The sequence below is a fragment of the Cupressus sempervirens genome, chromosome 11 (genome assembly GCF_028749045.1).
Source record: "Cupressus sempervirens isolate cs-2001-9-10 chromosome 11, ASM2874904v1, whole genome shotgun sequence".
NCBI lineage: Eukaryota > Viridiplantae > Streptophyta > Pinopsida > Cupressales > Cupressaceae > Cupressus > Cupressus sempervirens.
The window spans coordinates 247,456,534-247,469,939 of NC_143128.1; the positions used below are offsets into that span (position 1 = coordinate 247,456,534).

At 32.5% G+C, this 13,406-nt stretch overlaps 1 protein-coding gene across 1 annotated transcript; it reads right to left on the reverse strand.

Annotated features, from left to right (window-relative positions):
* Nucleotides 1–4,898: 4,898 nt before the first annotated feature.
* Nucleotides 4,899–10,609, reverse strand: LOC149529074 (putative pentatricopeptide repeat-containing protein At3g23330). Its single transcript, XM_089808106.1, has 3 exons — nt 10,437–10,609; nt 6,579–6,757; nt 4,899–5,173 (listed from the first exon to the last, which is right to left on the reverse strand). The coding sequence occupies exons 1-3, from the start codon at nt 10,607–10,609 to the stop codon at nt 4,899–4,901; spliced, it is 627 nt and encodes a 208-aa protein (XP_089664232.1).
* Nucleotides 10,610–13,406: the final 2,797 nt, after the last annotated feature.

The window sequence follows — 13,406 nt, forward strand, 5'->3', positions numbered from 1 at the left end:
GGAGCAAGAAAAATAATAATTAATGCAAAATTATGGCCCACAATTAAATACTTAGCTAAATATTAATTTTGCCAAAATGAAAATTGCCAATTAGTTCTAAATTGCAAAAAGAAATCAAATGGTGCCTTGGAGATGTTAAATATTTTCATTTAATGAGGATTTAGTAATTAATACATCATTAAAATTAGATTTTGGCTAACCAAAAGCCATTTTTCAATATTAAATTACTAATTTCATTAAAGGCAAAAGGTTTTTCAAGACAATTTTAATCTATTAAAGCCAATTTTTTGCAATTTTTCTCCAAATCGATTTTTACCATGCCAATAAAAAAAAATTGACAAAAATAAAATAAAATTTCTTCTAGAGCCAAAAATTGATTTTTGCAATTTAGCCTCATTTCAACAAAATTAAAATTTTCACCAAAGAAAATTTTGAAATTTTCCAAAACTTAAGTCTAACAAAAATTTTTCTTTTGAAAGATTATTCAAATGTTCACAATTATATCCGGATTTTCAAAAGAAAACATCTAAGTACAAATTTACAATTTTATCCTACCAAATATTGCTCTTTAAAATTTTGTCTGGCCTAAGGATGAAATTGGTGGCTCTGGAAAAGCAAGTGAAATCGGGTGAAAATAAGCTAAGTCTCCCCACATTTGTCCCGAAGGTGCCAAGGCATGAAATTTTCAAAACTCAAAAATTTTGGACAATCCAAAAATGTGCCAAGGCAATCAAAAAAAGGGGGAGTCCCCAAAGAATTTGGGGCGATGGTGTGAGAACATCACAATAGTACCTTATAATTAGTCAAAATCAACATTAAAAGTTTCCATATTCATGTATACTCTATTTAGAGATTATACTATTTGATGAAATTTGATCATTTTTCACTACATTCTATCATTATATTTCATAATATTTTGATGACAATTATTTAAAATCTTCATGCAACAAATATAATCCATTCAAATTTTAAAAATAACTTAATTATATTTTTACTCCTCTTCCTCATTTTTTATTTCAATTCTTATTAATTACTTCCTCTAACTATTTGGTAAGAACTTTGATGCAATCTTTTTATTTAACTATTTCAATTTAAGTATGTTTCTTTTGTTTTCCTTTTTTACGTGTCCTTTCATATTATAATCGGATAAATTGCATTTTAGGATCAAAATGGGATCTTCAAAAAATATTTAAGTAAAATATTAAAATCAAATTTCACATCAAATTAAATACCAGATCTTCTAAATATTAAGTGGGATCTTTGAACTAAATCATATAGCTTACTTTAGATCAAATCTAGAGCTATACAACTCATATCAACCATAAATGTGAGACCAAGGGAGGGGAAACAGGGGTTGAAGTGACTTGACTCTGGGCATTTGTTGGGGAGTAGGATGGGAGTCCACACAGTTTCTATGTTGTTTTATTTCTAGAGTATATACAGGCCTTATTATTCTAGAATTATATATGTTTGACACATCTGAATTACATGACCTTCATGGCTTATAAATGTATAATTTATTAACAAATAGAGGATCAAACACAACTCTACCTTCCATAATGTCCACACCATTTTGAATGCTTGAGATCTTCAGGGTTTTAACATGGTTTTGGTTTAATTTAATCCTAGTGATCACATGGAATGACATGAGTGTCACCAATTTCTTAGATATTGACAATCAAGTGTATTATACTCTCCATCTTGAGCAATTTTATAAACAAATTTTACCAATTTCATACACTCAAAGATTTTGAGTGTAAGGGTTGTATTCAAATCATTTATAGTTATTGTTATCTTCTAAATGACACACAACTTTTTGTGATGATCAGCCAATTGTTCAAAGTCTTGATTGAAGCAAATATACATCTTTTTTTTTCATTCTCTGAATTGAGTAGCTTGCTTGATTGCTTCATTTAAAAAAACAGAGAATAACTCCTCCACAACCACAAGTATCAATACTTCTACCATTTTTAGAGACTTGAACTAGCCTCCAATAGATACTTCTATGCCATTCATAGCTTCACTCTTCTTCTCCTCATTCCGTAGATAGAAGATTTAAGATTTTTCTCCTCTCATTTAGTCTGGAAACTGTGCCTAGAAAATTTTCATATTTTCTTCTCAAATGATTGACTAGGGAACTGGCCAGCTTTGATAGTTTAAATTTCAAAAGTAAAATTTATTAATCTCACCGACCCCAAATTGGTATGAAGAAAGAAAAAAAATGGAAACCAATATGTTCTTCGATCAATATGATGCTTCATCTCTTTGAGTATGACCTATATCTAATGGGTGTTATGTATTTCATTCATTCTAATGAAAGATGGGTTCATATGAACTAATTTTCATAAAACATGTTCCCATAAGTTTGAATAAAAAACTACATAGTTGAATCATGATAGCAATATCACAATTTGACTTGTTGTGGAAAATATCTTCCACTTTAGAAATGTGGTCTTCTCCAAAGACTAGCTTACCATACACCATAGTAGTAAAAGTTAGGATATCACTATGTGTGTGTTGGTCTTGATAGTGACAAGTATTTTTGGAACATATTTCATGAAGCTCATTATGTGGCTTCCTCAAACATCTTACATAAATAAATAAATTTACAATCTTCCTTATAATCTATGAAAAGTCCATCTTTATACATCTAGTATTATAATTTTAAAAAGACAACAATCTTTCAAGAGTATGGTGTTGGATTGTATGTAAAAAGGAATGTGAAATCTTGTAGCTTAAATTTGTTTTAATAGATTATAGTAAAATACTATCTAAAAGAAAATTGTATTTGATTCTATAAGTTATGATAAAACATCAAATAGTAGTTTGAATGAATTTTCCTTAAATCAACTTGAAATATTCTCACATATGGATTCTTTCTAACCATTACTTACGAAAGAAGAGCCAGTGAATTTGATTTGAAGACTGCACAATTGAATCTTGACAGCAATATTACAATTTAACATGTATCAATATAACTATAAAAAGGCTATAATATTGAAAAGAAAAAATGTTTTATCTTCCATAAAATTTTCTCAACATCCATAACTTAGTATGATTATAACTACATATATTTATGTAGATAATATTTGATATACATAGCTAACAAAAGGTAAACTACCATACATGTACCAAAGTTAATATTAAGAAATCTTATGTTCTAATCATATTATCATTTATATATATATTTTAATTTAATATCATTAAAAGAAATGAGAGAAAGGTAAGGATCAGACTCTGTGTTTCATAAATCCCCCAAACCCAACTATGTACTAATTGGCTCAACACAAGCTTCCACATTGCTAAAGGAGCCATGGAAAGAAAATCAAACAAGAACAAACTATGTATACGACGCTACTATTTATTATTTAACTATTTCAATTTAATTATGTATGCAAACCTATTATTTATTATTTAACTATGTTTATTTTGTTTTCCTCTTTTACATTTCCTTTCATCTCTTTTAAATGTTTGGCAAAAACAATTATGTGAAAAACTACCTTAAATGGATTGCACCTTTTGTCACTATCGACGTATCCCTTGCTCTTTCGAGTGCAAGTGCTAGTCTTATGTAATTTTAAAACACTGAAGAAACATGTCCACACAACCGTTGTAGGTTTAATTGGCATTTTGATAACAAAAGTCAAAGTTTCCTCAAAATAGTCAACACAGTTGAGAGGTTGACCATGCGCATGTAGTGATTGGTTTTAGGCATAATGCATTAGGAGCCACTCGTAGTATTGAAGCATTACAGCCAGGCCTAGAATTTGGCGGTCACCCCTACCTGTCATATTATTTTTTTATGATGGCAAAAAAAAATTCATGCCTTTCATTCTACATTTTGATAAAAAAATTGATTATCAATTTTCATTTTAATGTTAAATATTCTATAAATTAGAAAATAATAATATTAATTAGTAATATATGCAAAACTCTCTATGAATAACTTTTAATTATAAATTAGTACTATATACAATATCATAAAAGAAGCAAGTTTCTAAATTCATGTATGTTACTTTAAGAGATTTTTAAATTTTATGGTTTTAAAAATAAATTTTAAAGTTTATTATATTGTATTTTAATAAGATTCTAAATTAATATAAATAAGTATTCACCAAAATAGAAACATAGCTAAACAAAAACAAAAAAATAGAAATATCTATAATATAAAATAATATATTTATAATACATATATATTATATAGATTATGAAATCACATTTATGTATAATATTAAATATAATACTAAATTACCTATAACAAATATTAACAGTTTAGTAATAGATTTACTTGTCATGTTGACGGTTCTCTATAAAATTAGCCTATCAAACCATACGGTCTTACAATTTTTTAACCTGTCATATATAGTTAAAAAGTGCAAAAACAGCCAATATGGCCATCAAATTCCAGGCTCGATTACAACCCTCATCCTCTAAACCTGCATGGCTACATGCAAACAAAACACGAGCAAAGCTCACGTGGTCAAGGTATGTCCCAGAGTGCTTCATTTTTCAAAGAGCTCAGGATCATCATTACAAAATCTATTTTGTCAAGTTCCTATAGGCTATAACCATGGCATTCCATGAGATGACATCTTTTGAGGCATTTTGCCAAATAGCTCACATGCCTTGTGTATGTTTCCACATTTTGCATACACGCCTACCACGGCATTGGTAACTACAATATTTTGAAATAAATCCATTTTTTTTCTAATAAATTTGATGTATATCCATCCTTTAAAGCTCCTATTTTTTGAGCAGCCTGGTAAGATGTTGGCAAAGATTGTGAAGCTTTGGTTTACATCTGGCATCAACATTTTCTTAAATGTTCCCTGGGCCTTGTCAAAAAACCCATTTTGCGCAGATCATGCAACCATGGCATTCCATGAGATGACATCTCTTTAAGGCAGCCTGTTAAACACTTCATGTGCTTTGTGTTTGCTTCCAAATTTTGCATACATGTCTATCAGGGTATTTACAGTTACAACATCTAACAGAAATCCACTTTTGCTTATGCTTTGATGTACGTTCATACCCAGTTTTAAAGCTTCCAATTTTGCATAGGCTATTAGGATGCTAACAAAGGTTGTGAAGTATAGCATTTGATCAAAGGTTTCTATATCCTTTTCAATTAATCCATCTTGTACATATCCTGCAATCATTGAAATCCATGAGACTGCATCCCTTTGGAAAAGTTTGTCAAATATTTCATGACTTGTGTATCATTCCACATTTTGCATACATGGCTATCAAGGCATTGGAAACTGCAACATCTAATGCAAATCTTCATACAGATATGTCAAAATGGAGGTGCATACCCTATTCTAGGGCTCCCAATTCAGCATAGGCTGGGAGTAGGTTGGCATTTTCTTAAAAGTTTGCAATGCCTTTTGAACAAACACAATTTGTTCATATTTTGCAATCATCACAATGCACAAGACTACATTTCATTTGGGCATTTTGTCAAATAATCCACATGCTCTGTGCATGCTTCCACATTTTGAGTAAACTTCCCACTATGATATCTGAATATATTCCACTTTTAATTATGTTTTGATGGATGACTGCATCAACTTCCGAAGCTCTGATTTGAACACAGGTTGGGAGAATGCCTGTGTATGTCCTTCCCATGCATCCCATGCTCTTCTTTGCTTCAAATTTGCCTTCAATGAGTCTAGCTTAATGAGTACATGGGTAAATGGAAAAAACTGTTGCACAGGTGGTTTGGCATATCCCACGACAATCCAAAAAATCACGTGGTCTCTGTTAACACAGGTGATTACTCTTATTACCACAGTGGGATATCTAAGAGCCTATGCCAACTTTGTTTTCTCACATCACTAAGTATACAGGAAACATCAACCATGACCATTCCTCCCTGTTTGGAAATTCTCTCTTATATTTACTATTTTGATTTTCCTTATAATAACCTTAGTAGAATGATTCTATCCTTTCTTTGTTTGCTCACCACCTTAAATTCTTCAATCTCTAGGTACCTTTTAATTGCTTTATCATTCATCAATCTCCTCACTATGTGAGTTTCTTCCAACCTACCCATTTCTACATTGAAGTTTGACAGAAGAACATAAGTTGTGGCATTCTTAGATCCAGCTGAAAAAGGAGGCTTTCTGTAAATAATCCCAACTCTATATTCCTATGTAATCTCAATCTGCAAACAAAAAGGAAAAATGTCTATTGGCATTTTGATGATAAAGTTTAGAGTTTCCTCAATATAGCCAGCTCAGCTAAGAAGGTCAAGCATGCACACATAGTGCTTGGTTTTAGGCATAATGGAATAAGAGTCATATTTGCTATTTGAAGCTTGCATGGTAAGGGTATGTTCCTCAATGTTTCATTTGTTCATAGAGTTCGAAAGCATCATTGCAAAATCCATTTTGTGCATATCTTGTAACAATAGCATTCCGTCTGATGACATCTTTTTGAAGCATTTTGTAACCCAGTTCACATGCCCGGTGTATGTATTCGCATTTTGCACAAACATCTAGCAAGTCATTGGTACCAAAAACAACAGAAGAAGATCCACTTTTGATTATAGATTGATGTATTTAAAATTTAAATACACTTCTTTAAAGCTCCTAATTTTGCATAGGTTGGTAGAACACTAGCAAAGGTTGCAGAGTCTGACTTTACATCTACCAATTGCATTTTCTTAACGATATTTAATGTATTTTCGCAGAACCCATTTTGTGCATAACCTGCAACCATGGAATTCCATGAGATGGCATGTTGTTTTGGCAGTCTGTTATGGTTTGAGCATATTTCCACAATTACAATACATGCCAATTAGGAAGATTACAATTATAACGTCTAAGAATATCCACATTTTATGCTTTAATGGAAATTTGTACACACTCCTAAGCCTTCCATTTTTGCACAGATTGTTAGGATGCTAGCAGAACTTGTGAAGTCTGGCATTAAATCTGCCAATAGCATTTTATTAAAGGTTTCTAATTTTCCATACCCTTTTTAAGAAACCCATATTGTGCATATCCTGCAATCATTGAATTCCATGAGACCACATTGGTTTAAAGTATTGTCAAACAATTTGCATGACCTTTGTATCCTTCCATATTTTACATCCGTGTCTATCAGAATGTTGGCAACTATGACATCTGGCCAGAATCCTCTTTCAATTATGTCTTGATGGAAGTTCATACCCTATTGTAAAGGCCCCATTTTGGTACAGGTTGGGAAGAGGCTAGAAAAGGTTATGGAGTCTGGCTTTACCCCCTTTTAGCTGATTTTCTTAGAAGTTTCTAAGGCTTTTTGAACAAATCCATTTTGTAACATATCCTGTAATCAACTCAGACCACGAGACTGTTACAAGCTAGAGTTTTTGTTGCACCAAAAGATTGACCTATCAATGCCCGATACAACCACTAGACTTATAGAACACAACAAATGATTAAGTCATTCCATGAATCTTGAAGGGGAACATTGGTAGTTAGTCCAACAATCCCCCGCTGAGGAGATTCAAACCTGTGACCAAGCTCTAATACCACTTGTTACAAGCTAGAGTTGTCATTGCACCAAAAGATCGACCTGTCAATGTCCAATACAACTACTAGACTTGGAGAACATAGGAGGTAGTTAAGCCATGCCACGAATCTCAAAGGGGCACATTGGTAGTTAGTCCAATAAAAACTACATTTCTTTGAGTCATTTTTTCAAACAGTTCACATGCCTTGCACATGCTGCCCCATTTTATAGACATGTCAACCAGTGCACTTCCAACTACAACATCTAAACATTTCCACTCTTAATTATGTTTTGATGGACAACTGCATGCAGATCTAAAGAGCCAATTTGAGCACAAGTTGGGAGAATGTTGGCAAAGGTTGACTAGGTTTGCAAAAAGGCTTGTAAGTCTTTTTTAGAAAACCCATTTTGTGATTGTTCTCCAATCATTGCAATATATGAAACCAAAATTATTTCAGGCATTTTCTCAAATGGTCAACATGCCTTGTGCATTCTTCCATAATTTGCATACAGGTCTACCAAGGCACTTGCAAATATAACATCTGACAAAACTTGCCTTTTTTTATGTTTTGATGGATATCTATAGCCTCTTTGTCGATTCCCATTTTAGCTCAGATTGGGAGTACTCTAGAAAAGGTAAATTGATAGGGTTGAAGGCATGTTCATTGCATTTGGTAAAACAATTGAGTACCTCCTAAGGATACCAATGTCTTCTATGTAGTGAGATAATTGTGCTCTAGGAGATGTTGTCTAGTTCTTCCATGTAGTCAAACACTTTATGAGAATCTACAGAACACCCACATTTGACATGCATTTAAGAGTGTATTTTAAAAAATTGTTTGTTTAGAAAATGTAAATTTCCTCTTTATGATGAAGGGGTGGATTATTTTCCTTTGTGAAAGGGCATTCTTGATGATGCGGGTCTACATTAGTTGAAGATAAGTAGAAGAGTCTTCATGGGGATCGTGTGTAGTAAGTAGATTATGCAACAACTCTTTCAACTGGGCCTCTTTACATAATGTTGTGATATTGAAATGAGTTGTTGATGTAGTACAAGGTAAGTGTACCTCCAAAGGAGATGACCAAGCCTTGAGCAATAACAACATAAGTATAACAATATACAATTGAAAAAACTCACACATTAACAAAAGATCTTCAATTACACAATTGAATATTGATTGATAAGACAACTCACATACAATATGTCAGGTTGTAAGGCCTTCCCAATTACAGCCAATACATATTCCAGATTACGGACCAAACTCGCTACTCTTGAGCTATCCTCTTGTTCTACCTTCTTGATCATGAGTAACTACTTTCTAAGACTCGAGAACATTACATATATAGCCATCAAGACACATCAGTCAGCTTTGAGCTCACAATTTCCATAAAGGATACATGTTATACAATATAGGATTGACCCTCAATAATTTAATGACATAATGCATAAAACATTATACAACCTTATGCCACCTCAGGTATGGGTCCACATGTTAACCACCTTTCTAAATCAAAGAGCACACTAGCTAACTCTTAAATATAGAACCTCGCTAAATTAAATACCAAGCATTGTATGAAGAACATAGGAAATCAACACCTGAGAAGATGAAGCATAACTTCCGCCAGTTGTATTATTAAATTATGCGCACTTAGGATAATGATCCATGATAGATCCAAAGTATGAATCCAAGCTCGTGGAAATTGGAAAGGACAAATAGTGTTCACTGAATCAAACTATCAGACAGATAACTAGAAAACTGAAAAATAAGCAAATATCTTTTTTGGGTGATGCAAGATTGCCAACATTCCAAGGATGCTCCTACATCAGACACCCACGGTGACAAAGATGTTCCACAAGGACTTATAAACATCTAAGAGAATTTGGAACACAAATCCCATGCTCATCCTTAATCCATAAATCATCTTCATCAATCAATACAGAAGTCTTATTGCTGCAACCAATTATTCTATCAGACATCTCAGATCTATTGTTGCTTTTACTTCTAGGATCAAATGAATCGTACCTATTACATGTCTTCATCTAATAAGAAGATTTGTTTCCTTTACCTATGTTCTTAATCACAAAATCAGATAATTTCTTCAAGTCAGACTGTCATTCATTGGTAATATTCTCAACCATAGGTTTTGTTGTCTTCAGACTAAAAGTCTTCAAAACACCCAAGTTCTTTGTTTTTCCTCTTTCCTCATGCTTCAAAGGAATTAAAACAAATTTCTTTCCATCTCTCTCAACTGTAACAGTATTCTTTTTGCAATCATGTATAACTTCTCTGTCAAATTGCCAAGGTCTCCCAAGTAAAACATGACAAGCACTCATGTCTACTACATCACGTAAAACTTAAGTATTAAAAGGTCCAATATTGAAATTAACTAAGCATTGTTCTCTAACCTACACCCAACAATCATCTTGAAACCAACTGATTCCATAAGGCGTATGATGTTTCAATCTTTGCAAACCAAGTTTCCTAACCATTTCTTCATAAACAAGATTATTAGTACTACCTACTTCTATGATAACTTTACAATATTTACCTCCAAACTTACAAATAGTACAAAATAAGTTCCTTCTTTGCACTAGTTCCACATCATGCTTAGCCAACACGATTCTTCTCATCAAAAAATATTCTCCAACTTCAAGCAAAGTCAAATCAAAATCATAAGTTTCTACTTTCTGATCTTCCTGTACTGGCAAGTTTTGTTTGTCAACCATTATAGTAGGACATTCAAAAGCTCAATGTCCATCTCTACCACATTTAAAAGAAAAAACTTGCTTACCCTTATCTACTTTAGTCAATTGTTTACCTTGCTTCCTTCCTAACTTTTATTCAGCCTTCAATGCATACTGATAACCATCTTCAACTAAACTAAGTTTCAACATACTCAACTCATCCTAAACGTTGAAATTCAAACCATTAACATACCTTGCAACCTTTTTCTTAGAAGATTCAAGATGTCCTGATCTAATTTGTATCTTGTAAAATTCCTCAGTGAAGTTCTTCCCAAACATATCTTTCTGCTTCAAATTTTGCAACTTCTTAAACAATTCAACTTCATAATCTTCAGGGATGAATTTAGCCTTCAATCTAGAAGCCATGGGTTCCCATCTACTAATATTAGGTTCATCGTGATCTTTGCTATCCTTCTACAATTATTTCTACCACAAGGCGTCATGGCCTTTCAACTTAGGTTGTGTTGTACTAACTCTCTGTGGATCTACAATATTGTCAAGCTCATAGTAATCCTCAAGTTCATTAATCCATTCTATCAATTCCTCAGCATATAAAGAGCTAGAATAATTTGATACCTCCATTCTATGACTCTTACCAACTTGTGCCATAGCTCTCAACAATCTTTCTTCTTCTGCAAAGATCTTTAAGATCTTTAGCAGCTTCAACATATTCATCATCTATTTCAGGATTCATATTCATCTTTTGTCTCAGCTTTGAATTCTTCAAACATATTTTCTAACCTCCTAGGATTCATCCTACTAGATGGCATACTAAATCAAATCAAGGTGAAACTGCCTCAAACTTTGGTGATTTGTTTACCAACAAGATTTAATAGGTTTGTAACAGAATACCAACACAACTTGAACAAGTCCTCTGCAATTGTGAGTTAGGACCAGGATCTATGTAACATCCACTTTCCCAAGTCTTAAACATATCAAAGAAATACAATTATTACTTCATTTTCATAGGAAGATAGTTATATCAATTACGTCCATGTGAATGGGATTAACATTTACAATCAGTTAAATGGACATTTCATAACTAAAAATTGAAAAACACCATCAATGAATTTACTATGGAAATTAAAAATCTACATACCATGGAATTTGAAACTGAAATCAATCTAGGAATGCCTCTACAAACACCTAGGTTAGTCCACAAATACCACTTAGGATCAAATGACAATTACCATCCAATACGACTATATCAAAATCAAATGACGATTACCATCAAATACCACTATATCAATTAGGGCATCGATTACCATTGGATCATTTAGGGCATCACATATCACTATATCAATTAAAGCATCTATATCAATGGATCATTTAGGGTATCAATTACCATTGGATCATTTGGGGCATTAAATACCACTATATCATTTGGGGAGTTAGATACCACTGTATTATTTAGGATATCAAATACCACCATATCATTTGGGATGTCAGATACCACTGTATCATTTAGAGCATCATATACCACTATATCATTTAGAGCATCATATACCACTATTTCATTTAGGTAATTAGATAACACTGTATCATTCATTTTCTTCTGATTGCTTAACTGTGGCAATAACATAAGATTAGAAGATATGCTCAAAATCATTATTCTTATAAATGGTTACCAATTACATTGACGAGAAAGGTTGCTTTCATCAAGGAAATAACCGAATTCAACAATATAAATTAATCCATCATAGCTTCTATTTGTATAAATATCATAAAAGTAAAAATACTTATTACCATTAAATGTTTGAATGCTCAACTTATCTTTATCTAGTGCACGTCCTGACATCTTGTGGAGAGGGGAAACATTGTCAGGGGCTTAACCACCCAACCAAAGACCTTAAACTTATCCTTACAGTTTCTTTAACTAGAAAGGCCCTCCCTATCCAAAATAGACATGGAACACCTTGTTAGCCATTGAGCATCCTAGTATCTAATCACACCACTCGACTCTTCACGTGTTTCTTTGACTATACAACCAGGTGAGTCCCAGGGGTTTGAATCTTAGAACATCCAACTCATTCCATTGATCCTCAACTAAATATTAAATGTTTCCAGCTTATCACAATCTAGTTAAATCTAGAAATAGAATGGTGTCTTGCTAGATGCTATTAATCAGCCCCACCATTCACAAAAGAAATGCAAACTCCAATGTGATTAACAATCACATCTTCAGTAGATCATCGATGGTAATTCATGGAAGAAATATACAATGGATAACAATGATAAATTTCAAAGATGTCGTACTATATCTGCAGAGGTATCCGAAATATAGAAAGAAGACAGGTACCAAAAAGAGAAAGTCAAATAGTATGGAGAAGAAATCGAGAGCAATAAAAAGAAGTCGGGTGATGAGTTATATTGTCTTCTGACTCACTTGGCTCCATAATATAAGAGGTATTTGGAAGTCACTTTGGCTTCCAAGAAGCCATAACCTATCAAGAAGAGACTTGGCTCTTGATTGCCAATAAAATATGCCAAATGTTCATTTCAGCTTCAAGTAAATAATTGAATAAATAAGGAAAATAATTTGAAAGGTTACAAATCAAAAGAATAATATAAAACATATTTATTTACTTGCACGTAAATATATTTTATTAAGATGACATATATTAAATGTTTATCCAAGGTTGTACCTTATTGTAACATCCAAATTTTACAGGTCTAAATTAACATCCAACATAAGCATAGAATATAGTTATAATTTTGATTTCATAAGAAGGCAGTTACATCATTCATGTTCATGTGAAGAAGATTTACCATTGAAATCAGTTAAACAAAAATTTCTTAACTAAATACTTGCAATACCTTTTAATGAAATTACTTCAGAAATTGAAATCACATATCTCAAAAAATTGAGAATGAAAATCATCTAAGTATGCTTCTGCAACCACCCGGATTAGTCCACAAATTCATAATAACAATTTCTCAAATTGACTGCTATCTCAAAAATCATTTGATGAATACAACTAAATACCTCTATAACTTAAATTAGGGCATCACATACCATCTTACTTGTTAGGGCATCAATTACCATCGATTTATTAGGGCTTTTGATACTACTTTACCACTTAGGGCTTCCGTGACCATGTATTCAATTTAGGGCCTTTGCGACAACGGATTTTATCTAGGGTTTTTATGACAACAGATTCAA

Bases quoted from the DNA above. Each gene is read 5' to 3' on its own strand.
- LOC149529074 (XM_089808106.1), bottom strand. From the start codon at position 10,609: ATGGCTTCTAGATTGAAGGCTAAATTCATCCCTGAAGATTATGAAGTT. The intron at 6,758-10,436 runs GTATGTTAATGG...AAACCATAACAG, and splicing joins TCTAAGAAAAAGGTTGCAAG to ACTGCCAAAACAACATGCCA. The intron at 5,174-6,578 runs GTATTTAAATTT...AAAGGGATGCAG, and splicing joins ATTAGGAGCTTTAAAGAAGT to TCTCATGGATTTCAATGATT.